The following is a 25,105-nucleotide window of genomic DNA, read 5'->3' on the forward strand; positions in this document are numbered from 1 at the left end:
CCCAGGGTGGACCTTGGGTTCGAACCCTGGCATCCCATACCGTCCCCTGAGCCTGCAGGAGCGAGTTCTGAGTGCAAAGCCGGGAGTAACCCCTGAGCATCACTGGGTGTGGCCCAAAACAAACAAACAAACAAACAAGAAAGCACAGCAAGTTGCTAATCAATGAGGTTGATGGTTGAGGTGCAATTTTTCATGGGCCCAGGAAGTCCCTCTGCAAGGCCCTGAGGTGCAGCCCTCTCAGGGTGGCCCAGGAGCGGTGGGAAAGATGCCTGCCAGAGTGACTCAGAAGCACGAGTTGAGAGGCTGGGCTCCCAGACCCGCTCAGGCAGGGCTGCTGAGTGCCCTCACATGATCGCCCTGAGGCCTTGCTTTCCATTAAAATTGGGAGCTGGCGCAGCAGAAGGCCAGAGGAGCGCAGTTGTCCCTTTGGAGTGGATCCCTGAGCTCAGCAAACGGGGCCTGGGGGGGAGCAGCATGGACGGTCCCTTATGTCTGCTGGGCTTTCTGCTGCTGGCGACGGTTGTGCAAGTCGATGCTGCCAAACGTGAGTAACCCCGAGTGTGCTCAGCCCCTCTCTGGCTGCTGAGGCCGTGGTGGGAGTCTGGACCAGAAGTTGGGTTCTGGTGCCAGAGCCATAGCACAGCAGGGAGGGCGTTGGCCTTGCATGCGGCCTAACCAGGTTCCATCCCTGATATCCCAAATATATCCCTGATATTCCCAAGCCTGCCACGGGTAATCTTTGAGCGCCATCAGGTGTGGCCCCAAAACAAACAGACAAAGGAAAGAAGTTGGATTTTTTTTTTGGTTTTTGGTTTTTGGGTCACACCTAGCAGTGCTTAGGGGTTACTCCTGGCTCTATGCTCAGAAATCACTCCTGGCAGGCTTGGGGGACCCACCTGGTGTGCTGGGATTTGAACCACCGACCTTCTGCATGCAAGGCAAATGCCCTACCTCCATGCTATCTCTCTGGCCCCATGGAAGTTGGATTCTTAAGGTGGTTTCTGGGCCAGAGCAAAGGTTCAGCAAATACTTGCACATGGATGAGCAAATTCAATCCTCCACATCCCATGTGGTCCCCCAGCCCTGAGCACAGCTGGGTGTGGTTCCCAAATAAATAAATAAAAGTGGCTTTTTAGAGGGACATTTTCACTCCTTCCCCTAGTGATCAGGATATTCGTAGGGGTCACAAATATAAACCACATAAATGAGGGTCACAGCACGAGACTTGGACGCCAGTAGGAAGGGACACGTGGTCACAAAAGAGGCCACCATGGGTAACAGGTGGAGGCTCTGATCCAGAAATTGCCATTTCTTTCAAATACCATGGAGGGCAGCTGCCCAGGCCTCTGTCTGGCCCCATTCTTTGCCCGGGGCTTGTGGGAGGTAAAAACCTGCAGAAACCTCTAGGTATCCTCTTACTCCAGAAGCCTCCTGGCCTCCTGCTGGTCTGTGAGGGGCTCAGCCACTGCCCCCTGAAGTCAGCACCTACTTAATCTGCTCAGGGCAGGCAGACACTGCAATAACCCAGCATTGCTCTCACCCCCAAAGGACTTCACGGAGGAGGTGGTTACTGAGAAGCAGCCTGCATCATTGGCCCGTTGCTAGCCCTGATCTCTGCTGCTAGCCAGCAACCCCAGCCACTTCACCTGGTCCTCTCCTTGCTCCTCCACGGGGAAGAAACCAAGAAACCTTGCTTTTCACCTGCTCCGTGCAGTTCTAAGAGAGGCATCCTGGGTCCCCTTATTTCAGCCTCCTCTTTTCTGGAGAAATTGTCTTTTATTGTTTGGTTGGTTTGGGGGATCCACAACCTGTGGGTCACAGGGCCCATCCTGGCTCTGGGCTGGGGTTGCTCACAGTGTTGCTGAGAGCCAGGCTGCATAGGGTGGAATTGAGCCTTTTTTCTTCTTTTTTTTTTTTTTTTTTTTTTTTTTTGTGGTTTTTGGGTCACACCCGGCAGTGCTCAGGGGTTACTCCTGGCTCCATGCTCAGAAATTGCTCCTGGCAGGCACGGGGAACCATATGGGATGCCGGGATTCGAACCGATGACCTTCTGCATGAAAGGTAAACGCCTTACCTCCATGCTATCTCTCCGGCCCCTTTTCTTCTTTTTTAAATAAATTAACTTAAGAAAAATGTATCACATTGTTGATGTAATTGCTCATAATACATTTGTTTCAAGATGGCAAAAAGTGAAGTTATTAAAAAATAGAAATTAGAAAATCTAAAAAAAAGGAATTGGAAAAAGAAGAGAGTTCATTAGCAGCAGTTTTATCCGTTAAAATTGTTATACCACCAATAAAGCAGAAGGTTTAATTTTTTGGGGGGGGGGGGGTCACACCCGGTGGTGCTCAGGGGTTACTCCTGGATGTGCTCAGAAATAGCTCCTGGCAGGCACGGGGGACCATATGGGACACCAGGATTCGAACCAACCACTTTTGGTCCTGGATCAGCTGCTTGCAAGGCAAGCGCCGCTGTGGTATCTCTCCGGGCCCTCTTTTTAATTTTTTTAAAGATAGGAATATACTTTAAAAATGATGTGTGTTTGTGGCAGTTGTTGTTTGCATAGGCACAGAAAAATATGGAATTAATTGGAAGGAAAAACCTTTGGCCTAACAACAGGAGACCTTACCCCTGAAGTATTTTGACATAAGACCGGCTCCAGGGTACTATGTTGTCGAACCCCTTAGTCATTCTCTGTGGTCCCAGAAACAGCTTTTTACTATCACAGTTATTGCTGTCAGGTTTCTGAAGTTATAAATCCTGGTTTCTGTACAGGTCCTATGTCAAAGTTCAGGTGGTGTGTAGCGTCTTCTGATTTCATCTCACCATTAGGTAGCATTGCAGAGAATTCTGCCCTGAAAGCAGATTATTGCTGTTCCTAGTTTGTCAGGAACTGTCATTGGAGTAAGTCAGTACTTACTACCAAGGCTTTCCTTGGTAGAGTTTTTATTCCTGGTGATGGTGTAGGAGGGAACTGAGCCTTTTATACACAAAGTAGGTTGTGTATAAACTGCCCAGCCCAGTCCAGCCCTGCCCAGCCCATCCTTTCCAATTCACTCCCCAGCAAAGAAAAAGTTCTGGAATCACATGAGTTATTTTGGAATTTTTTGGTTTGTTTCTTTTTGAGTCACACCTGACAGCTTTCAAGGATTACTCGTGGCTCTGTACTCAGAAATCACTCCTGGCAGGCTCAGGGGACTATATGGGATGCCGGGGACCAAACCCGGCTCACCCATGTGCAAGGCAATACACACAGTGATACCCACTGTGCTATCACTGTGGCCCCTGGAATCACATGATTTTACAGAATCTGCCTGGGCAAGTGTACGCAGAGTAGTGGAGCCATGGGTAATCATGGAGGGCTCAGCAGTCAGGGGAACCCAACCTTTGAAGAAGGATTTCAAGTACCTCAGGCCTCAGGGAGCCCTGGAAAGGGAGGAGCTGGCTGGTGTTGCCCTTGGAGAATTCTGATTCTTGGTGAGAAAACTGGTTACACAGAGAGGCAAGTAACTTGCCTCTGAGCCATGCAGCATCATGCAGCATCAGGAGGAAGGAGGAGAGAGTAGAGAGAGAGCCATGCATATCCATCCCCTGAGCATCACAGGATATGACCCAAAAGGGGGGGGGGCAGAGAGATAGCATGGAGGTAAGGCGTTTGCCTTTCATGCAGAAAGTCATTGGTTCAAATCCCGGCATCCCTTATGGTCCCCCGAGCCTGCCAGGAGCGATTTCTGAGCATGGAGCCAGGAGTAACCCCTGAGCACTGCCGGATGTGACCCAAAAACAAAACAAAAACAAAAACAAACAAAAAACCCAACCTAATAATAAAAAATATTTAAAACGAACAACTGTATTATAAATAACCTTGTAAATCACAGTGTTTAAATAAAGTAATTTTTTTTTTTTTGGTTTTTTGGGCCACACCCGGCGGTGCTCAGGGGATACTCCTGGCTGTCTGCTCAGAAATAGCTCCTGGCAGGCACGGGGGACCATATGGGACACCGGGATTCGAACCAACCACCTTTGGTCCTGGATCGGCTGCTTGCAAGGCAAACACCGCTGTGCTATCTCTCCGGGCCCAAATAAAGTAATTTTTAAATTAAAAAAAAAATCTCAATAAGGGGCCCGGAGAGATAGCACAGCGGTGTTTGCCTTGCAAGCAGCTGATCCAGGACCAAAGGTGGTTGGTTCGAATCCCGGCGTCCCATATGGTCCCCCGTGCCTGCCAGGAGCTATTTCTGAGCAGACAGCCAGGAGTAACCCCTGAGCACCACCGGGTGTGGTCCAAAAACAAACAAAAAAAAATCTCAATAATAAACTACAAAGAATTAGATTAGAATTCTTGTGTGTGTGTGTGTGTGTGTGTGTGTGTGTGTGTGTGTGTGTGTGTGTGTGTGTGTGGTTTTTGGGTCACACCCGGCAGTGCTCAGGGGATACTCCTGGCTCCACGCTCAGAAATTGCTCCTGGCAGGCATGGAGGACCATATGGGACGCCGGATTCGAGCTGATGACCTTTGGCATGAAAGGCAAACGCCTTACCTCCATGCTATCTCTCCGGCCCCTGAATTAGAATATTCTTGGGGGCCGGGCGGTGGCACTGGAGGTAAGGTGCCTGCCTTACCTGCGCTAGCCTAGGAGACGGACCGCGGTTCGATCCCCCGGCGTCCCATATGGTCCCCCAAGCCAGGAGCGACTTCTGAGCGCATAGCCAGGAGTAACCCCTGAGCATCACCAGGTGTGGCCCAAAAAAAAAAAAAAAAAAAAAAAAAAAGAATATTCTTGAAGCCACAGAAATACAGGCAAATTAAGACATTTGCCTTGCATGTGATCCAGCTGGTGTAACCCCTATGTAGTCCCCAAAACCCCATTAGAAGAAAGTCCTAAATCCAGGGGAGTAAACCCAGACATCAGTAATGTGACCTCAAAAACAAACAAAATCTAATTATAATGTTTTTTTTTTGTTTTGTTTTGTTTTTGTGGTTTTTGGGGCACACCCGGCAGTGCTCAGGGGTTATTCCTGGCTCCAGGCTCAGAAATTGCTCCTGGCAGGCATGGGGGACCATATGGGACACCGGGATTCAAACCGATGACCTCCTATATGAAAGGCAAACGCCTTACCTCCATGCTATCTCTCCGGCCCCTAATTATAATGTTTTTAGCACTGGAGCAAACCTTCCAAACAAAGAATATTTTTCCAAACAAAAAAATATTTAAGAGAACAATAAGATATGTGAGATAATAATTCAAAGGACTAGAACATATTGAGTGTTTTTGCATTGAGGAAGGATTCAATCCCCCATCTTCATCCAGAGTACTCCAGCACCTCAGGGAAAGAACTCCCAAACACTACAGTGATCCCTGAACACCCCCAAAACAAATAAATAATAGAATCTTTTGTTTTGTTTGTTTTTTGTTTTTGTTTTTGTTTTTTTGGGTCACACCCAGCAGCACTCAGGGCTCTACGCTCAGAAGCCTTCGCTCCTGGCAGCCTCGGGGGACCATATGGGATGCTGGGATTTGAACAACCGTCCTTCTGCATGCAAGGCAAATTTTGCCTTACCTCCAAGCTATCTCTCCAGCCCCCAATAATAGAATCTTAACATGATCCAAATGTTCCATTCTTTGGTGTATATCTCCACCCCCAGGTACCCAAAAACATTAGAGGACAAGGGGGATAACTCAAAGGACCCAAGTTCATACCTTGCTTGCAAGAGGCCTCATAGCCAAGCACAGCCAGGTATAGTCCCAAACAAATAGCTGGAAGTAGCCCCTAAATACCACAGGGTATGGCCTAAAAACAAAAGCAAAAACAAAAGATGATTCCTAATGATAAAAAGACCAATTCATTGATAGACAACAAATTCAAAACAGAGAGCTTCAAAATACTCAAAAAAAATGAATTGAGAAAACTTAAAAGAAGAAATTCTCAAATTGGAAAATCCATGATTTGAACTGAAAATTTCAAAACTTCTTTCTCAGTAAGGAAATAAAGGGTAGACACAAAAACAATCAGATTGAAGTCGTCTTAGAGAATACTGACAACCACCTTGACACAAACCACATTTTTAAAAATCCTCTGAATTGGGGCCTGAGTGGCAGACAGTACAAAGAGTAAAGCATTTGCCTTGCATACAACTGACCTGGGTTCGAGCTCCTGCATCCCCCAAGCACTGACAGGAATAATTTCTGAGTGTAGAGCCAGGAGTAAGCCCTGAGCATCATCACCAAGTGTGATGCAAAAAAACAAACAACAACAACAACAAAGCACAGCTCTGAGCTGATGGTACTGCTTTGTTAGAACACTTGCTTTGTATCCTCTCATATGTGTGGTCATGTACTCAATCCCCAACACCACACAAAGACACAGACACATATTCTCCTTGCTCTCCCTCTCCCCTCCACCCAACAATGTAGATGATACAGAAGTACATATGGAACTTTCTCCAGAACAAACCACACCCTGGGCTGTGAACACATAGACAGCAGAGGGATCCTCAGAGCTTCATGAGAGAATCCTTGAAGCACTGCATTCCCTCAATGAACAGTTCCGAGTTAGGAAAGAGGTTAAAGGTGACCAGGTCATTCAGATCATTGAAGTCAGTATTTTCCAACGGAGATCCAAATATCAGAGCTTTCAGATATGTATTGAGATACCAATGATGACTGAGAAATCCTTTGAAATTTTTCCTTACTTCAAAAGAGAATTATATTTTTCCCTGGGTAGGGTCACAGTCAATGGTACTCAGATGATTTTTTTTGGGGGGGGGGAAGGGGAGCAGTGCTTAGAGGACCTTTCAGTGCTGAGGATTAAACCCAGACTCCCCACATACAAAGCAGACCCCCAGCCCACTGAGCTGTTTCTCCAGCCTGTTAGTAAAAAAAATTAAAAACTAAAATAAGGGGGCCGGAGCTATAGCGCAGTGGTAGGGTGTTTGCTTTGCATGAGGCTGACCTTGGTTCAATCCCTGGCATCCCATTTTGCCCCCCACCCCAAGCCAGGAGCGATTTCTGAGTGCATAGCCAGGAGTGACCCCTAAGTGTCATTGGGTGTGGCCCAAAAACAAACAAACAAAAATTCCTAAAATAAGTACCTTTATTTGCTTGACCTGTTTGAAAAGTGCTTTCTAACTTTGAAATAAAATGAGAAGTTGCTTTAACAGGTCAGAGCAATAGCACAGCAGTAGGGCATTTGCTTTCCTAACTGTGACCCGAGACTGGCCTGAGTTCAATCTCCAGCATTCATATGGTCCCCTGAGCCTGCCAGGAGCGATTTCTGAGTGTAGAGCCAGGAGTATCCCCTGAGCACTGCCGGGTGTGACCCAAAAACCAAAAACCCAAAAAAGCCAAAAACCAAAAGCCCCCCCCCCAAATTTTGTGCTTTAACCTATTAACTATATATGAAAGGAAGAATGCAGTAGACCAAATCATTTTTTCTTCTTATATTAATACAGGTTTTCATGATGTGCTAAGTAATGAAGCACCTTCCAGTTCCTTGAGGGAGCACAGCCAGTTAGAAGGCTGGTCTTCAGATAAAAATGAATGGAACGAAAAGCTCTACCCAGTATGGAAGAGAGGAGACTCAAGGTGGAAAAACTCCTGGAAAGGTAAACAAGAGTCCACCCCAAAACATGTCATTTCCTATTCTAGTAAATCTTCTGGGCTGTGGTCATTGTTTTCCTTGCTTCTGTAGATGACAATTTTCTCATTTTCAAGTTGGGGCTAGCTAGACTCAGCTATCTTTCTTTAATTCTAACTAAATCATTTCCTAAGCTACAAAACAATGTTTTATCATATTATAAATGTACAAATTGGTAACTTGGAATATTTTGGAGCCCAACATGGTTAGCTTTAAACAGTCTTAGCTGCTATGGGAATGGTCCTCTTTGATAAGTTCTGACACTTCAGAGCAATTAATGATCATCTCAAAAGTGTGGTTTATGAGGGGCCGGAGAGATAGCAGAGGTCGGGCGTTTGCCTTGCACACAGCCTATTTAGGACAAATGGTGGTTTAAATCCCGGCATCCCATATGGTCCCTTGAGCCTGCCAGGAGCGATTTCTGGGCACAGAGCCAGAAGTAACCCCTGAGCACTGTCATTAAAGCTTAACCTTAGTTAAGCTTAGTTAAGCTAAACCTTAGTTTAACCTTAGTTAAAGCTCAGAAATTGCTCCTGGCAGGCTTGGGGGACCATAAGGGATGCTGGGGATCGAACCCAGGTCCATCTCTGGTTGACAACATGCAAGGCAAATGCACTACTGCCGAGCTATCACTCCTGCCCTTAAGCCAAGTGTTTCTAGAAGAGAAACTTGAAAAATGAGAAGTTAAAGTCTTCACCAACTACAGAAAACACATTTACCTAATTAAAAAAAAAATCTGCACTACTGGGGATTTTGCTACAGAACTGAGCATACATGGCTGGTGCCTCAGAGGGGTCCTGAGCGCCGCTGATATGACCCAAAAATATATAAATAAGGGGCCGGAGAAATAGCATGGAGGTAAGGCTTTTTGCCTTGCATGCCAAAGGACAGTGGTTTGAATCCCGGCATAGAGCCAGGAGTAACCCCTGAGTACTTCTGGGTGTGATCCAAAAACCAAAATTAAATAAATAAATAAATAAAACCACTTGGCTTCATCATCTTAAGTTAGGGATCAAAGAAATAAATGGGGCCAGCGCAGTGGCGCTAGAGGTAAGGTGCCTGCCTTGCCTGCGCTAGCCTAGGACTGACCGCGGTTCGATCCCCCAGCGTCCCATATGGTCCCCCAAGCCAGGAGCGACTTCTGAGTGCATAGCCAGGAGTAACCTCTGAGCGTTACCGGGAGTGGCCCAAAAACAAAAAAAACAAACAAAAAAAAACATCAGAGGTACAAGGAGTGGCTGGTTCTTCTTTGCAGACTTGACTTATTGTGTGGCAGTAGAAGAGGACTCACTTCCATCACTGACCTCTACACCTTCTGCCCTAGGTGGCCGTGTACAGGCTTCTCTAACCAGTGATTCACCAGCACTCGTGGGCTCCACCATAACCTTCGTGGTCACCCTGGTATTTCCCAGGTGCCAAAAGGAAGATGCTGATGGAAACATTGTCTATGAGAAGAACTGCAGAAATGGTAAGGAAAACCACTTGGGAGTTCTCTCACTTGTCCAGAAAAATTCAAGGCTTGCAGGTCCTTCTCTAAAGGTCATCTGGAGTCACCCACTCCTCCACTCTGAGCAGCCAGCTGGGGGCTCTGCAGCGTAGAACCTTCTTCAAAGCTCCATCCACCTTGGGCTCTCCCTTTGAGTCCAGTTGATGGGACAGAGAATTCCTTAGTGATTCCCAGACTCTGATTGTGTTACTTGAAGACTAACCAGTTGCACAGCTATGGGCCCTTCTGAATTCTGCTCATAAGTGTTGTAAGCAGCTGCTATGTGCCTGGCTGTATGAAAATGCCTTGCATGGGGGCTGGAGAGATAGCATGGAGGTAAGGCATTTGCTTTTCATGCAGAAGGTCATCGGTTCAAACCCCGGCATCCCATATGGTCCCCCGAGTCTGCCAGGAGCTATTTCTGAGCGTGAAGCCAGGAGTAACCCCTGAGCACTGCCGGGTGTGACCCCCCCCCAAAAAAATGATAGGAAAATGCCTTGCAAATAATTAAAATGTCTGGGTCATATTCTTAGTTAAAGCAGATGAGGTTTTGACCCCAATTAGAGTGCAGAAGAGCACAAAAGCATGGGAATGAAATTACCTTATTGAAGTGCACATTCTAAAAGAAAAGGCTGCAAAATTATTGATCTTTACTACTCACAGGCATTAACTGCAAAAAAAGCTGGTTTTTGTTTTGTTTTTTTGCTTGTTTGTTTGTTTGTTTTTGCCAGGGGAGGAGGACCCTACACCCAGCAGTGTTCAGGGCTGACTTCTGGCTCTGTGCTCAGAATTACTCCTGGTGGCTCAGGAGAGACTATATGGATGGCAGGGATCAAACCAGGTCAGCCACATGCAAGGCAAATGCCCTATCTGCTATGCCATCACTTCGGCCCCTGATGTGCTGATTTTACTACTTTGAACTTACATTAAATTGCCCTTCTATCCACTCGTTATTCATTTATCATCTTTCTGAAAGGGCAATTTTTTTATTTTGTATGTAAAGGATCTGATATTCTTTTTTGTTTGTTGTTGTTGTTGGGTCATGCCTGGTGGCACTCAGGAGTTACTCCTGGCTCTGCACTCAGAAATTACTCCTGGGCTGGAGCGATAGCACAACAGGTCGGGCATTTGCCTTGCATGCAGCAGACCTGGGTTCGATCCCCACCATCCCATATGGTCCTCCGAGCCTGCCAAGAGTAATTTCTGAGCGCAGAACCAGGAATAAGCCCTGAGTGCTGCAGAGTATGGCCCCCCAAAAACTAAAAGGGTGAGGAGACTATTCTGGATGGAAAAAAAAATCTTTATTATATGCATTTAACATAAACTTTCTCATGCACAGAAAAGCAGAGTGCAATTCTCTCAGCTGCAGCCACTTAACATTTGCCATGTTTTCTCCCCTTTCCCTCTTTTACCCTCTTTCATCTTTTCTTTCTTTAGGACTCCTATATGGAGACTGAACAGCCCTAGCACACTAGGTGGCCCTTGAGTGCCCTGGGCAAGGTGTTGTGTCTCCACAGCCAAGAACTTCCTCCCTGAGGGGAAACAAACAGTCCTGCGGGTCTGCAGGCTGGGGGTGGCAAAGGGAAACAGTAAAACACTCCTCTGTGTGGTTCGGACACAGCTGTGGTTTGGAGGACCACGAAAGGATAAAGCTGCCATCTCTATCTCTAGACTGAGCCTTTGTGGAAAATTGCTATTTTGTTTTTGTTTTTTATTTTGGGTTTTTTTTAGTGTGGGTTTTTTGTTTGTTGGGTTTTGTTGTTGTTTTGTTTGTTTGTTTAGGTTTTTGGGTTACACCTGTTGATGTTCAGGGATTACTCCTTGGCTCTGAGCTCAGAAATCACCCCTGGCAGGCTCAAGGGACCATTGTCCTGGGTTGGTCCCAGAAAATTGCTATTTTGAAGTATAAGCACCAGTGCAGAAAGGCAGAAATGAGCAGCCTCTGATGGGATGGAAGCACTCACTCTTTGCTGCTTGTATTCCTACTGGCATGGGAAAAACCTGGTTTAATATAACAACCAGCATGGCTTCTTCCTTCTTTCCCTGTGCAGAGACAGGCCCTCTCCCGGAAACCTACGTGTACAACTGGACAGCAGGGACGGACAACGGGGACTGGGGGAACAGCAGTGGCCATCACCATGTGTTCCCAGATGGGAGGCCGTTCCCTCGCCCTCCAGGATGGAGAAAACGGCATTTCGTCTACGTCTTTCACACATTCGGTTAGAACTGTCTGAACCTCTTTGGCTTCACTTAAAGTTGTTTATTTGGGAGGAGGATGGTGGTTAGGGCTTACTACTGCTTCTCTACTCTGGGATCACTCCTAGAGGGTTCTGGGGACCACATGGGGTGCCTGTAATTGAATGCAGGTTAGTGGTGCACAAAGTAAGTGCCCTGCCTGCTGCATGATTGCTCCAGTTCCTCCTTAAACTTTTCCTTTTTCCTCTTATTTTGTAATCAAGAATTATTGTGATGTTAACACTACAGATATTACTGTTCACATTACGTTTTCTCTCCTAGTACTTTTCATCCAATTTATCACGTGTGCATGTTTTTGCTTGATATAAAGTGCTTGACTTTTATCACAAAAATTCTTGATATACATTATTTAAAAAATCATTTTTGGCTGGTCAAATGGCAGTGGTTTATCAGAAATTATTAACGTTACTATCACAAAAGTTGGTATATAACATCCCCACTCTTCAATTTGACTGGCTTTAAAAAATATTATTTTTTTAGTTTTGCGTTATGCCTGGCAACGCTCAGGGGTTACTCCTGGCTCCTTTGCTCAGAAATCACCCCTGGCAGGCTCAGGGGACTATATGGGATGCCGGGAATCAAACCACCATTGGTCTTCTGTCAGGTCATGCAAGGCATACGCCCTACTGCTGTGCTATCTCTCTGGTGTCTGATATACATTATTTTAATCATGCACACTATTCCATTAAGATGCAATAAAATAACCTAAAAGAGCTGAAAGCTAGTAAGGTAAGATGGATCAGGTACTTGTCTTGCACACAGTCAACCCAGTTTCTATTTTGGCACCCCATGTGCCCCCCCATCCCTGAGAGCAGAGCGAACCAACAGGCAAAAAATAGATATAGGAAATCAAATAATCTCACCATTGTCCTTAGACATAGCCTTACTCTTTTTTTAATTCTTACTACTTTTTTATTGCAATGTGTGGGTTTGTTGCTTCTTTTGTTGCTGCAGCTACTGTGAGAAGAAACTGGACTCACACTGATTTGTGGTGCTCATGGATAGTTCACTTCATTATGACTTGGCGCCCCCCAACATGTGCTGGGGGTCACATCACTCATGTGAGCTAGTTCTGGGCATCAGATTCTGGGTCTCCTGCCTGCAAGGCAGTACTTTGCTCTGAATGATCATGGGGTCTTCTTTTTCAATGGTTCATATTTTTTTTTTGGTTACTATCATGGGGAGGGGCATTGCCAGCATGGCTCTGGTTACTCCTGGTTCTGCTCTCATGAATCATTCCTGGTGGCTCAGGGGACCATATGCTGTAACAAACAGGTCAGCTGCATGCAAGGCAAGAATCTTACTCATGATACTGTCTCTCTTAAGTAGTCACTTTGAGAAAAAAAAATTTAGGTTGTTAGCAAAACTCCCAGGTTTTTAGTTAAAAAATCAGGGCCTTACAGCTGGGTCTAACCTCGAGCACCACATATGGTCCTCTAGCCCCTGCCAGGAGTTATGCCTGAACACAGAGCAGTTTGTAAGCCCTGAGAACTTTTGGGTACAGCCCCAAATAATATATGTGTATCTTATTACCACATGGTGAGAGAGGTATTGGGGAGTATTCTAAGGGCTTGAGTATATGATGAGGTACAATGAGACCCTAAATTTGGTGGCTGGAGAGATAGCATGGAGGTGAGGCATTTGCTTTACATACAGAAGGACAGTGGTTCGAATCCCTGCATCCATTATGGTCCCCCGAGCCTTCCAGGAACAATTTCTGAGTGTAGAGCCAGTAGGAATCCCTAAGCACTGCTGGATGTGACCCAAAAACCAAAAAAAAAAAAAAAAAAGAATGAGACCCTAAGTTTGATTCTCAGCGCTGCATTCCCCACCACCCCAGTGGTGTTCTTTTACACTCACAGTGAGCTGGGTATGAGCAGGATAGACCCTGGATCTCCTGAGTATGCTTGGAAGGGCTTCTCTCCACCCATCCCCAAAATACCCCAACCTGTTACATAGCTCTGAGTATTTGAAAGCTGCTTATATTGTGTCACAGTAAGGTGTCCCTTTTCCCTAGAAAACATTGTTATGAAAATATTGTAGAGGGGCAGGAGAGATAGTACAGTCATAGGGCACTTACCGTGCACACTTTCTAACTTCCCTGGACACCTTATCTTTAAAATTAAATACTTTTTATGCTTTGTTTTTGGACCACATCCAGCAATGTACAGCGTGTACTCTTGGTTCTGTGCTCAAGAACCACTCCGGTGGGCTTGGGGAACCATATGGCATGTCAGAGATTGAACTCATGTCAGCTGCATGCTAGGCAAACACCCTATCTGCTGTACTACCACTTTAGAAAACACTTATATTTCAAATATCAGTTGTATTCCTGACACATAGTATGCATTCCTAAACAAGGACTTCTCTTTTTCTAACCAACTCTATGCCCTGGGTTGATAAGGTGGTACATGCAAATGTCCACATTTCCATTCTTCTCAACACCATTGATTTCTCAAGGTCATCATAAGTCTCTAAGAAACAACATCCTTTAATGATTACCTACCACGGACCATGACTATGACTTTCCACCTTCTTTACAGGTCAGTATTTCCAGAAACTGGGCCAGTGTTCAGCAAGCATTTCTATAAACACAACCAACATGACGGTTGGCCCTCAGCTGATGGAAGTGGCTGTCTACAGGAGACAGGGCCACACCTACATCCCAGTCACGAAGGTGAAAGACATGTATGTGGTCACAGGTGAGTAGGACATGGAGGAAGCACTAGGAACTGGAGATGTTACTGGGGTTAAACATGGGCAAAGTTGAAGGAAATACCCGTCCATCTCCATGTTTTCTCAAGATTGTATAATTCACTGTGGAGTAGCCCATCTGTGTTTTCCAGAGTCACTTGGAGAAAACATGCTTATGAAATAGACAGATGTGGGGGCCGGAGAAATAGCACAGTGGCATTTGCCTTGCAAGCAGCTGACCTAGGACCTAAGGTGGTTGGTTCGAATCCCAGCGTCCCATATGGTCCCCCGTGCCTGCCAGGAGCTATTTCTCAGCAGATAGCCAGGAGTAAACCATGAGCACCACCAGGTGTGGGCCCCCCCCCAAAAAAAAAAAGAAATATATATGGAAAAGTCTATTTTTTTTGTTTTGTTTTATTCTATGTTTTTGTGCCATACCCAAGAGTGCTTTGGGTTACTCCTCGCTTGGTGCTCAGAAATCACTCTTGGTGGGCTCAGGGGACCATATAGGATGCTGAGATTGAATCTGGGTTGGCTCTGTGCAAGGCAAACACCCTTTCTGCTGTGCTATCACTCTCACCACTTCATTATATATATATTGGTTTTGGGGCCACACCAGTGATGCTCAGGGCTTACTCCTGGCTATACGCTCAGAAATCACTCCTGACTTGAGGGATCATATGGGATGCTGGGATTGAACCACGGTCTGTCCTAGATTAGCGCTTGCAAGGAAAATGCCCTACCACTTGTGCTACCACTCTGGCCCCACCATTTTATATTTTGGGGGGGAGGGGTTGGGGCCACACCCAGTGATGCTAAGGGGTTACTCCTGGCTAAGCACTCAGAAATTGCTCCTGGCTTGGGGGACCATATGGGATGCCGGTGGATCAAAACATGGTCTGTCCTAGGCTAGTGTGGGCAAGGCACCTACCCCTTGAACCACCCCACTGCACTGACTCCACCATTTTATATTCCTAAAAATAAAATTAAAAATAATTCTTTTCAGGGGTTGGAGAGATAGCACAGTGGTAGGGCTGTGCTTGCATGCAGTCGATTCAGGACGAACGGTGGTTCAAATCCCAGCATCCCATCTGGTCCCTTGAGCCTATCAGGAGTGATTTCTGACCGCAGAGCCAGGAGTAACCCCTGAGTGCCGCCAGGTGTGACCCCAAACCAAAAAACAAACAAATAAATCTTTTCAGGACTGGAGTGATAGCATAGTGGGTAGGGTGTTTGCTTTGCATCCAACATGGTTCCCCAAGCCTGCCAGGAGTGATATCTGAACACAGAGCCAGGAGTAACCCCCGAGAGCGGCCAGGTATGTCTTGAAAACAAAAATAAACAAAAAAATATTTCCCAGGCCAGAGTAACAATAGAGATTCAGGCACTTCTTGGAGGCAACTGACTTGCCAGCACCACAGATGGTCCCCCAAGCACTGCCAGAAAGTGATCTTGAGCAAAGAACCAGGTGCAGGCTCTGAACACAGCTGGAGCTGGATGTGGCCCCAAAAGTCAAACAAAAGAGTTTACCCTGTTCCCTTTCTTCTCTGTTTCCAGCAAGAGACAGAGACCAACCACTCTCACACCGTGTCAGGCAGTCCAGACCCCACTGATGACTCTTAGCCAACAAGCTGAGGGTTCAGTGCCAAGTCCCTAGAAGGCAGAGCTGCTAGAGCCCTGTGGTGCTGGGGCCCCTGGACCATTCCAGCAGTGCTCGGTGGCCTGCAAGCTTCACATGGTGATGCTCAGGTGTTGCCAATTGAATCTAGGTTGTGTGTGTGCTAATCATGCACCTTAATCACTGTACTATGCCCCAGGCCCCTTCTTGGGTTTTATTGTGTTGTTGCAATGTCAGGGAGTCACATATTTGGTTGTGGAAATGGTACTGAACATCACACATTGGTAGACCCAAAAAACTATGGTGTGGGAGCAAGAGAGATAATACAGCAGATAAGGAGCTGCCTTGCAAACAACTGACCTGTGTCTGATTCCCAGAACCCCATCTCACCCCCACAAGCACCACCAAGAGTAAGCTGTGAGCACCCCTCCCAGGTATGAGCAAAAAACCTAAAAGAAAAGACAATCACATGTGCCTTCAGTGGCCACACCCAGGAAAGTGGGGTGGGCAATGGGCGTTCCCAAATGGCCTCACACATGCAGGAACTCAACACCATGAGTCCCTTAATATTCATTTCTTTTTTTTTCTTGGGGACACACCTGCCAGTGCTCAGGGTTTCTTCCTAGCTCTTCACTCAGGAATCACTCCTGGAGGGTTCAGGGGACTATATGTGATGCTGGAAATCTAACTGACACTGCCTGCTCTACTCTCTCTGGCCCAAATGTTATTAACCATTTTTTAACCCATCACCATCTTTAAAGACTTCCATATGAAGGTCACTCTCTGGTATATTCTTCCTTTGTGTGTCTTTTAGATCAAATTCCTCTACTTGTGACTATGTCCCAGAAGAACAATCGAAATGTATCTGATGAAACCTTCCTCAGGGACCTCCCCATTATTTTCGATGTCCTGATTCATGATCCCAGCCACTTCCTCAACCAGTCTGCCCTTTACTACAAGTGGAAGTTTGGAGATAACACAAGTCTGCTGGTTTCCCATGACCACACTTTGAACCACACATACATGCTCAATGGAACCTTTGATCTCAACCTCACTGTGCAAGCTACAGTGCCTGGACCTTGCCCTTCCCCTACCCCAGTCCCAACCCCTTCCCCTGGGCCTCTGAACACCACCACTCGAGGTAAGTGCTGTCCAGGCTTCTTAATGCCCCACCTTCAAAAATCCATTCCGTTGCTTTATTGGGTCCCTCATTATACGTGTTGTTTTGAGGCCATTTATTCCATTCTATACCTATTTGGGTTTTTTAAGCATCTTATATTTTGTAGAAGAAAGGAAAGTGTCTTAGTTTTGGCCTGTATGTGTGAGTATGTTTGAGTGTATTTGAGCCAACCTAGGGATTCTCAGATGCTTCCCCCCTTCTAGCTTATTGCTTTTGTTTTTCTCTCATTTTTTTTGTACCTCATGAAGATGTGTGGCCTTTTCAAAGCATTCAGACTATCCCTTACGCCCCTCCTGACACCTCTTCCACGTATTTCCTATCTTCTCCTCTCTTCCCAGCCTGCCCACAGATCCTATGAGAACCCAGCCAGGCTTCAACATAATATTTAAATGACCAATGAAAGGTTGCATCTTGACAGTCTTTTTCTGATTTAGCAAGTTAAAACTGTTCTGAGTGAGCATAATCAGTAACATCGCAGCCTTTGCTGGTAAGCAGTATATGAGGACTTGTTAGAAGTTGTTATGGGGCTGCATTGGAGAGTGTTAAATTCCACCTGATTCTCCTCCATCAACTTCCTACTCCAGGGACCAGCATGATAACACAGGGACAGGGCTTTTGAATCCACGCTGCCAACTGGGATGGACCCGGGTTCCGTCCCTGGCATCCCATATGGTCCCTCGAGCCTGCCAGGAACGATTTCTGAGCGATGAGCCAGAAGTAACCCCTGAGTGCTGCCAGGTGTGGCCAAAATAAACTTCCTACTCTTCCCAACATCCTGGATTTTAACATTCCAGAGGGAAATACCAGGAATAGAGAGACATCCTATCATTGGGCACAAGAGGGCGCCATCATACAGCACAGACTGGCTGGATTTACTATTTGCATGAAAAATTATATTTGATAGTACACTGTGTTATTAATAAGATGAAGTCTTGTTGAATCAAGCACATCTAGGGGAATCTTCTAAGGTCTATAAAATGTGTCAGGTTGGGGCCAGAGAGATAGCACACCATAGGGCCTTTGCCTTGCAAGCTGCAGGCCTGGGAGAAACCCGGTTTGAATCCCGTCTTAACATATGGTGAGTGCAGAACCAGGAGTAACCCCTGAGCGCCGCTGGATGTAGTCAAAAACAACAACAACAACAACAACCTCAATCAATCAATAAAGTTATTTTTTAAAAAGTTGTATACTACTAAAAAAAAAAGTGTCAGATTAGGGTTGGAGTGATAGCACAACAGGGAGGTAGTTTGTCTTGCACAGGGCAAACCTGGGTTCGATCCCTGGCATCTTATATGGTTCCCCAAACCTGCCAGGAGTAATTTCTAAGAGCAGAAACAGGAGTAACCCCTGAGTGCCACCGGATGTGACCAAAAAAAAAAACCCTAAATAAATAATATGACTTTTAATATGACTTCCACTCTTCCTTGACTTCCTGCATGTAAGCAAGAGATGGTATTGTATTACCTTTCCTTATTTTATCAATCAGTGTTTGCACATCGATGCAGGTCTTTTGTTAGGCAATTTGTTAAGATTTCTACCATCTACCCATACTACAAACTTCTTTGTTTTTATAAAGAGCATCTAGACAAAATACTTAGGTTTTTGCTAATACTGTGTACATTTTTACATTCTTAGCAATGATTCACAACCCTTATTCAAATCTTCCAGTGTCTACTAGTGACAGCTGCTTGGTGAACAGATATGGCTACTTCAAAGCTGTGCTTATCATTGTTGGTAAGATTGTGGGGGACAGAGGTCAGCTGGCCTCTGTTTGGGGCCTCCCTCACACAGACCCATCTTTGGAGAGTTGGGTGGGCATGAGTGTTGACCACTCAGTCTGAGATGATTCCCTACAGGCATGATCAGAGGTTTCTAGATTTCACTTTCCTTCTACAGAAGCTAGAAACCAGCCCTTAGTTATTGTTTTTGGCCCTCACTCTCCTGAGTCTACTGGGGCCAGAACCCTACCCTGTGCCACTAATGTGGTCCAATGTGCCTTCCTGAAGGCCAGTAGAGGAAAGGTCAAGATAACTTCCTAATTATAATTAAACAATTAAAATAAAAAAGACAACTTCCACTGATTTCCCAACCTCATGGGAAGGACCAGCATACAGGGCTGAGCACTTGGGGTCCAGCACAATAGCACCCACAGAAAGGCCCAAACTGTAATGTTTGTAATGCCAGTCTAAGCCCTGTTATGATCTATTAAGTGGTTGGTTTGGTTGGCTGGTCAGTCCATCAGTTTGTTCATCCATTTGTCCATGTTGGTTGGTTTTCTTTATTTGGTGGAAAGGGGGTGGGATGTACTACAAGTACCCCAGACTTAGTGCTCTGGGTAACTGTTCTGGAAAGTTCTGGGGGTGAGTGGCAATGACAAGAAACAATGGTGCAGGGATTATTATATCTGGGGCCCTACATGCACCCTTAACTTCTGTGCCCCCTCCCCGCTCCTGATGCATAGTGGGGTTGGGTTGGTTTTGTTTCCATCCTGTTCTGATGTATTTCTCTGGGGACATCACATTGTCAGAGGGAATTCTTCAGGTGGATATCATCCAGATGACACATGTCACAGAGTCCTTGCCATGGCCTGAGCCTAAGGAAGACATGATGGATTTTGTTGTGACCTGCCAGGGGGCGTAAGTACCTCACCCCACCCAGAGCAAAGCAGTTCGAGGGAGGACCCCAGATCTGAACAGAGGCCTTGACTCACTTGTTTATTTATTTAGGGTTTGTGGCCACCCCTGTGCTCAGGGATCACTTTTGCTTAGTGATAAGATTTGCTTAGGTGACTCTATGTGGTACCCAGGATCGAACCCTGGTCAGCCACATGCAAGGCACATGCCCTACCTGCTGTGCTGTCACTTCGACCCTTTGGCTCAGTTGATTCAAACTCCCAAGTTTGTGAGCCGGGTACAGCACGGGAAGCCTCACTGTGGGTCTCTGGGCACAAACACATGCTCTGCTTGATCTCCTCAACCCTGACCTGGACACTCCTGCTCTCTCTTTATATTCTGGGCCAGGGAGATAGCACAGTGGGGAGGGGACTTGCGTGCAGCCAGCCAAGTTCAACGCTGGCACTACATATGGTCCCCCAAGCCCCACCCTCAGACGTGACTCCTGAGTGCAGAGCCAGAATTCTGTAAGCCCTGAGCCCCCAATCCAAAACACCCACAAAACACAAGTAATCACATGGTTTGCCTTGAGTAAGGTAGCATCTGACTTCAGAACAATGACATTTTCCACCCTCTGGCCCCCTGTGCTCTATCGCTAGCCTCCCCAAAGAGGTCTGCACCGTCATTGCTGATCCCACCTGCCAGGTGGCCCAGAACACAGTCTGCGACTCTGTGGCCCCAGGCCTGGCTGACTCCTGCTTGCTGACCGTGAGGAGAGCCTTCAGCAGCTCTGGAATGTTCTGCATGAACCTTACTTTGGGTAATGGCGAAAGCCTGGCACTCACCAGCACCCTTATCTCTGTGCCAGCTAGAGGTGAGTCTGTTTAACGGCATCACAAAGCGCCCAAACATTCAGACAACACAAACACTGCTCTGTTCATCACACATGAGCATTTAACTCAATTTTCAAATAAACTTTACTCATCAGTTGGTTGTTCATATGTTTCTGAAAGCTGGTGTGAAAATCCAATGACAGGGGCCAAGAGAGATAGTACAGTGGTAGCACATAGTAACAATAGTAGAGTAATTGTTCTTACCTTGCATGTGGCTGACCCAGGTTCAATCTTCAGCATCCTCGGATATGGTCCCTTGAGCCTACCGGGAGTGATCCCCAAGTGCAGAATCAGGAGTAAGTCATGACATTTCTAGTTATGCCCCCATACACAATCACACATGCACACACACATCACTGTCTTTCTCTCTCTTTTTCTCTTCCTCCCTTTCTCCTCTTTTCTCTCTCCTCTGCCTTTTCCATCTCCTTCTCTCTTTCCTCTCTCTTCTCTCTCTCTCTGAGACCCAGTGAAATTGGGGCTAAAGAACAGTCTTATGATAAATAGATTTAATGAGGAATTGGGATCAATGAGGCTGCTGGAATAGATCAATGTTTTGAATCATACAACCCAGCAACTCAAAAAGACAGTTTACTGTTAAACCTATAACCAGGGAAGTTCTAGTCATGTTGGCCATAGATCCCATAAAGTGCGAAAGAGAATGAGAGAACCAGCAACTACTCTCTCCCTCCTGAGGCTCTCCTCTGCCCAGATCCTGTCAAGGAGACTTTGAGAGACCTGCTGTGCTCCATGTTCCTCAGTTCTCTACAGAAGACCCTGCTTCATTTCTCCCAGAGTAAAGCAAGGATAAGGGGAAGAAATGAATGGAGGAGAAATAAAAATATAAAAGAATGAGGGCCAGGGGCCAAGCGTTCTCAGGTTAAAAAAAAAAAAAAGACCCCACTTCACATTCTTTTTTGTTGTTGTTGGTGTTTTGTTTTGTTTTGTTTTGTTTTTTGGGTCACTCCTGGCTCTATCCATACAGGATGCCAGGATTCAAACCACTGTCATTCCGCATGCAAGGCAAACACCTTACCTCCATGCTATCTCTCTGGCCCCCCACTTCACATTCTAAGGTCCACCCAGATAAATGTCAATAATTCAGCAGAACTTCATTGGGTAATTTTCATGGACTGCTGACTTCCTGTTTACATAACTCCCAAATCCAGGGTCTGCCTGTGATCCCCACTGAATTTCACTTATAATTAACTTTGTTCTGGGGCCGAAGCGATGGCACAGTAGTAGAATGTTTGACTTGCATGCGGCTGACCAAGGATGGAGAGTAGTTTGATTCCAAGCATCCCATATGGTCCCCCAGGCCAGGAGCAATTTCTGAGCACATAGCCACAAGTAACCCCTAAGCATCACGGGGTGTAGCCCAACCCCACACCCAAATTTAAAAAAAAAAAACAACTATGTTCTAAGACCTGGCTTTATTGCCTAAAAAAGATGTACTGTGCAGGGGCCATAGAGATAGCATTTGCCTTGATAGCAGTTGACCTGGATTCAATCCCTGGCATCCCATGTGGTCCCCTGAGCCTTCCAGGACTAATTTCTAGCACTGCCAGGTATGGAGAGCCATGCAGTAGAATGGGAAGGACAGACTGAACTCAAATATTATAGTACTTATTTTGTTATTCACTTTGAGTGTTGTCAGAATCTATTTCTATTTTTTTAACATGTATTTATTGGGGCCGGAGAGATAACATGGAGGTAGGGCATTTGCCTTGCATGCAGAAGGATGGTGGTTCGAATCCCTGCATCCCAAATGGTCACCCGAGCCTGCCAGGAGCAATTTCTGAGCATAGAGCCAGGAGGAACCTCTGAGTGCTGCCATGTGTGATCCAAAAAAACCAAACAAACAAATAAACAAAACAAAACAAAACAAAACAGGTATTTATTAATTTTGGTTTTGGTCCATACCCAGGAGTTCTCAGGGGTTACTCCTAGTTCTGTGCTTAGAAATCGCTCCTGGCAGGCTTGGGGGATTGCTTTGGCCCCGAGATTCTAATTTTTTTTTTTTTGGTGTTTGGGTCACACTCAGCAGCACTCAGGGGCCACTCCTGGCTCTACACTCAGAAATCGCTCCTGGTAGGCTCGGGGGACCATATGGGATGCCAGGATTCAAACCACCATCCTTCTGCTTGCAAGGCAAACGCCCTACCTCCATGCTATCTGTTCAGCCCCTCTTTTTTGTTTTTCTTTTGGTGTTTTGGGCCACACCCAGTGGCGCTCAGGGGTTACTCCTGGCTCTGCCCTCAGAAATCGCTTCTGGCTCAGGGACCATATGGGATGCCAGGAATCGAACCAGCGTCCATCCTGGGTCAGCCAAGTGTAAGGCAAATGCCCTATCACTGTGTTACCACTTGGGCACCTGAAAATCTCTCTCTCTCTCTCTCTCTCTCTCTCTCTCTCTCTCTTTTTTTTTTTTTTTTTTGCTTTTTGTGCCACTATGATGCTCAGGGGTTATTCCTAACTATGTGCTCAGAAATTGCTCCTGACTCGGGGGACCATTTGGGATGCCGGGGATCAAAACAAGGTCCATCCTAGATTGGATACATGCAAGGCTAATGCCCTACCGCTGTGTTATTGCTCAGGCACCTGAGAGTCTTTTTTTGGTTTTTGGGTCACATCCAGCAGCACTCAGGGGTTCCTCCTGACTTTATGCTCAGAAATCTCCCCTGGCAGGCTCGGGGGACCATATGGGATGCCGGGATTCAAACCACCATCCTTCTGCATGCAAGGCAAACGCCTTACCTCCATGCTATCTCTCTGGCCCCAGAGTCAGTGTCTTACCTCACAAAGAGACCTTTAAGGGCTGGAGAGATAGTTTAGGGCTAAAGTGTTTGCTTTGCCTTTTTACAATTCAAATACCCAGCACTACACGTGGTCCCTAAGTACTTCTGGGTCACTTAAGACCTTCCAGAAACTTCAGGTTTTGTTCTGTGTTCAGGGAAGCCACTGACAGCTTTGAGATATGATCTCACTGAAGCTTTGGCAGCTAAGTAAATCAAGGATCCCTGAACTTTCAAGCAGACAGATAATCATCCAGATATGATACATGAGAGTGGGCTGGTGGCAGAAGAGATGGAAGAAAGACCAACACCCATCCCACCACCCATCAAACAGTCCCTCCACCATGGTCCCCAGTTCTCAACCTCCCCAAGCCTGCCCACTGGCAGCTACGAATCATTTACTTAACATTGCTTGACACAACTTAATATGTCATATCCCTGTTTTTGCTTTTGTTTTCCAGCCCCAGTCTCCCCCTTAAGAACAGTAAATAATGTTCTGGTCTCCATTGGCTGCGTGGCTGTGCTTGTCACCGCGATCGCCTTCTTTATGTACAAGTAAGTGACTGGTTCTCACACTGCAAACTTTTATAGCAACCATCCAAGTTCATAGCATGCTTCTGCACCAATGAGCCATCTTCCCTGTTGTTTTTGTCCAACCCCTTTAAACATTTTGTTTGTGGGCGGAAGCTCTTCCATTCAACAATGAATACAAACTAGTCTGTTAATTTTGTTGTGGCTTCCCCCATCCTAAAAATGCTACCAGATGTCAGTCACTTACAAATTGTCTGCCTAATGTTTAACATATAATCTCAAATTATAGCAGGCAGGCCATTTCTTCCATGAAGAAGAGAGAGCAAATGCAGTTACAGAAGACAGCTGTGTCTTACAAGCTGTAGATCAGGGGAAACAGAATGAACCCTTCTGCACTGGGCTCATAAAAGGTTGTAGCAAATAACATATTCCAGCTGGAGAGTGGTTTTTAATCAAAGCAATTACTTTCAGAAAACACAAAGAATACAAACCAATAGAAAACAGTACTGGCATCGTGGTCAGAGGCCAACGCCTGAATGTGTTCCTTCACCGTGCCAAGGCCATATTCCTGCCCAGAAGCCAAGAAAAAGACCCTCTGCTCAAGGACCAACAAGCCCGCCTTTAACTCCTGTCTTCTCCCCAACAGCACCTTCAGCATCGCTTATGCGAGTGGTGCTAGAAGGTGTGACTGCTTGCTTTCCCCCTGAAGATGATTGTAAATACACATTGTGTTGTGCTTGGTGGAATTCATTTTTTTAAATAGGTTAAATGGCATTTTCGAAGTGAGCGGCGGATCCCACACCTGCAGCCTCCAACGTGACATCTAACTAACCTGTCAGCAGTGTTTTCTTGCGCTGTGATTTACGTTTCATATACAATGTCTGAGGCAATTCAGATGAAGGAACTATGTTCGAAGAGTGTGGGAGATGGTACCCATCAGTCAGTGATTTAAGTTGGCTGGAAGAAGACACTGAAATCTGTAGTTTTCCGGTGTGTGCCCAATCCTTACTTATGCTTGAAGCAGACTGAACTCATGTCAGAGCAGATACTTGAGCTCCCAGCTGGGTGCATGCGATAATGTTATACTCAAAGAGAAAAATCAGTGAGCCAGGAGCCATCTATCATGTACTAGGCAGTTCAGCCAGGCACCTTGTGTGTGGCCAACCTATGATCCTCTGAGCTCTGCCAGGAGTGATTCATGAGCACAGAGCCAGGAGTAAGCCCTGAGTACAACCAGATGTGGCCCCAAAGCTCAAGTGAAAAAAGAAAATGGGAAGTCTGGGTGTGACTATTTTCATGACAGTCTACACTGCTCAGCTATGTGAAAGAGAAGCTCTCACTGTTATGCATCCCGCAGACACTCGATGAGACAAAATTTTCTCTATCTCAGGCATATTGCTACATCCA

General features: G+C 46.1%; 1 protein-coding gene across 1 annotated transcript; it reads left to right on the plus strand.

Annotated features, from left to right (window-relative positions):
- Positions 1 to 474: 474 nt before the first annotated feature.
- On the plus strand, positions 475 to 24,323 carry GPNMB (glycoprotein nmb). The gene is made up of 11 exons (XM_049781450.1): positions 475 to 544; positions 7,452 to 7,604; positions 8,961 to 9,104; positions 11,174 to 11,341; positions 13,922 to 14,080; positions 16,505 to 16,840; positions 18,506 to 18,604; positions 19,398 to 19,506; positions 20,142 to 20,356; positions 23,629 to 23,722; positions 24,170 to 24,323. The coding sequence occupies exons 1-11, from the start codon at positions 475 to 477 to the stop codon at positions 24,321 to 24,323; spliced, it is 1,701 nt and encodes a 566-aa protein (XP_049637407.1).
- The last annotated feature ends 782 nt before the right edge of the window (positions 24,324 to 25,105 follow it).

Source organism: Suncus etruscus, chromosome 10 (genome assembly GCF_024139225.1).
Source record: "Suncus etruscus isolate mSunEtr1 chromosome 10, mSunEtr1.pri.cur, whole genome shotgun sequence".
Classification (NCBI taxonomy): domain Eukaryota; kingdom Metazoa; phylum Chordata; class Mammalia; order Eulipotyphla; family Soricidae; genus Suncus; species Suncus etruscus.

Bases quoted from the DNA above. Each gene is read 5' to 3' on its own strand.
- GPNMB (XM_049781450.1), top strand. From the start codon at position 475: ATGGACGGTCCCTTATGTCTGCTGGGCTTTCTGCTGCTGGCGACGGTT. The intron at 16,841-18,505 runs GTCCAGGCTTCT...TTACATTCTTAG, and splicing joins CACCACTCGAGGTAAGTGCT to CAATGATTCACAACCCTTAT. The intron at 19,507-20,141 runs GTAAGTACCTCA...CTCTATCGCTAG, and splicing joins GTTGTGACCTGCCAGGGGGC to CCTCCCCAAAGAGGTCTGCA.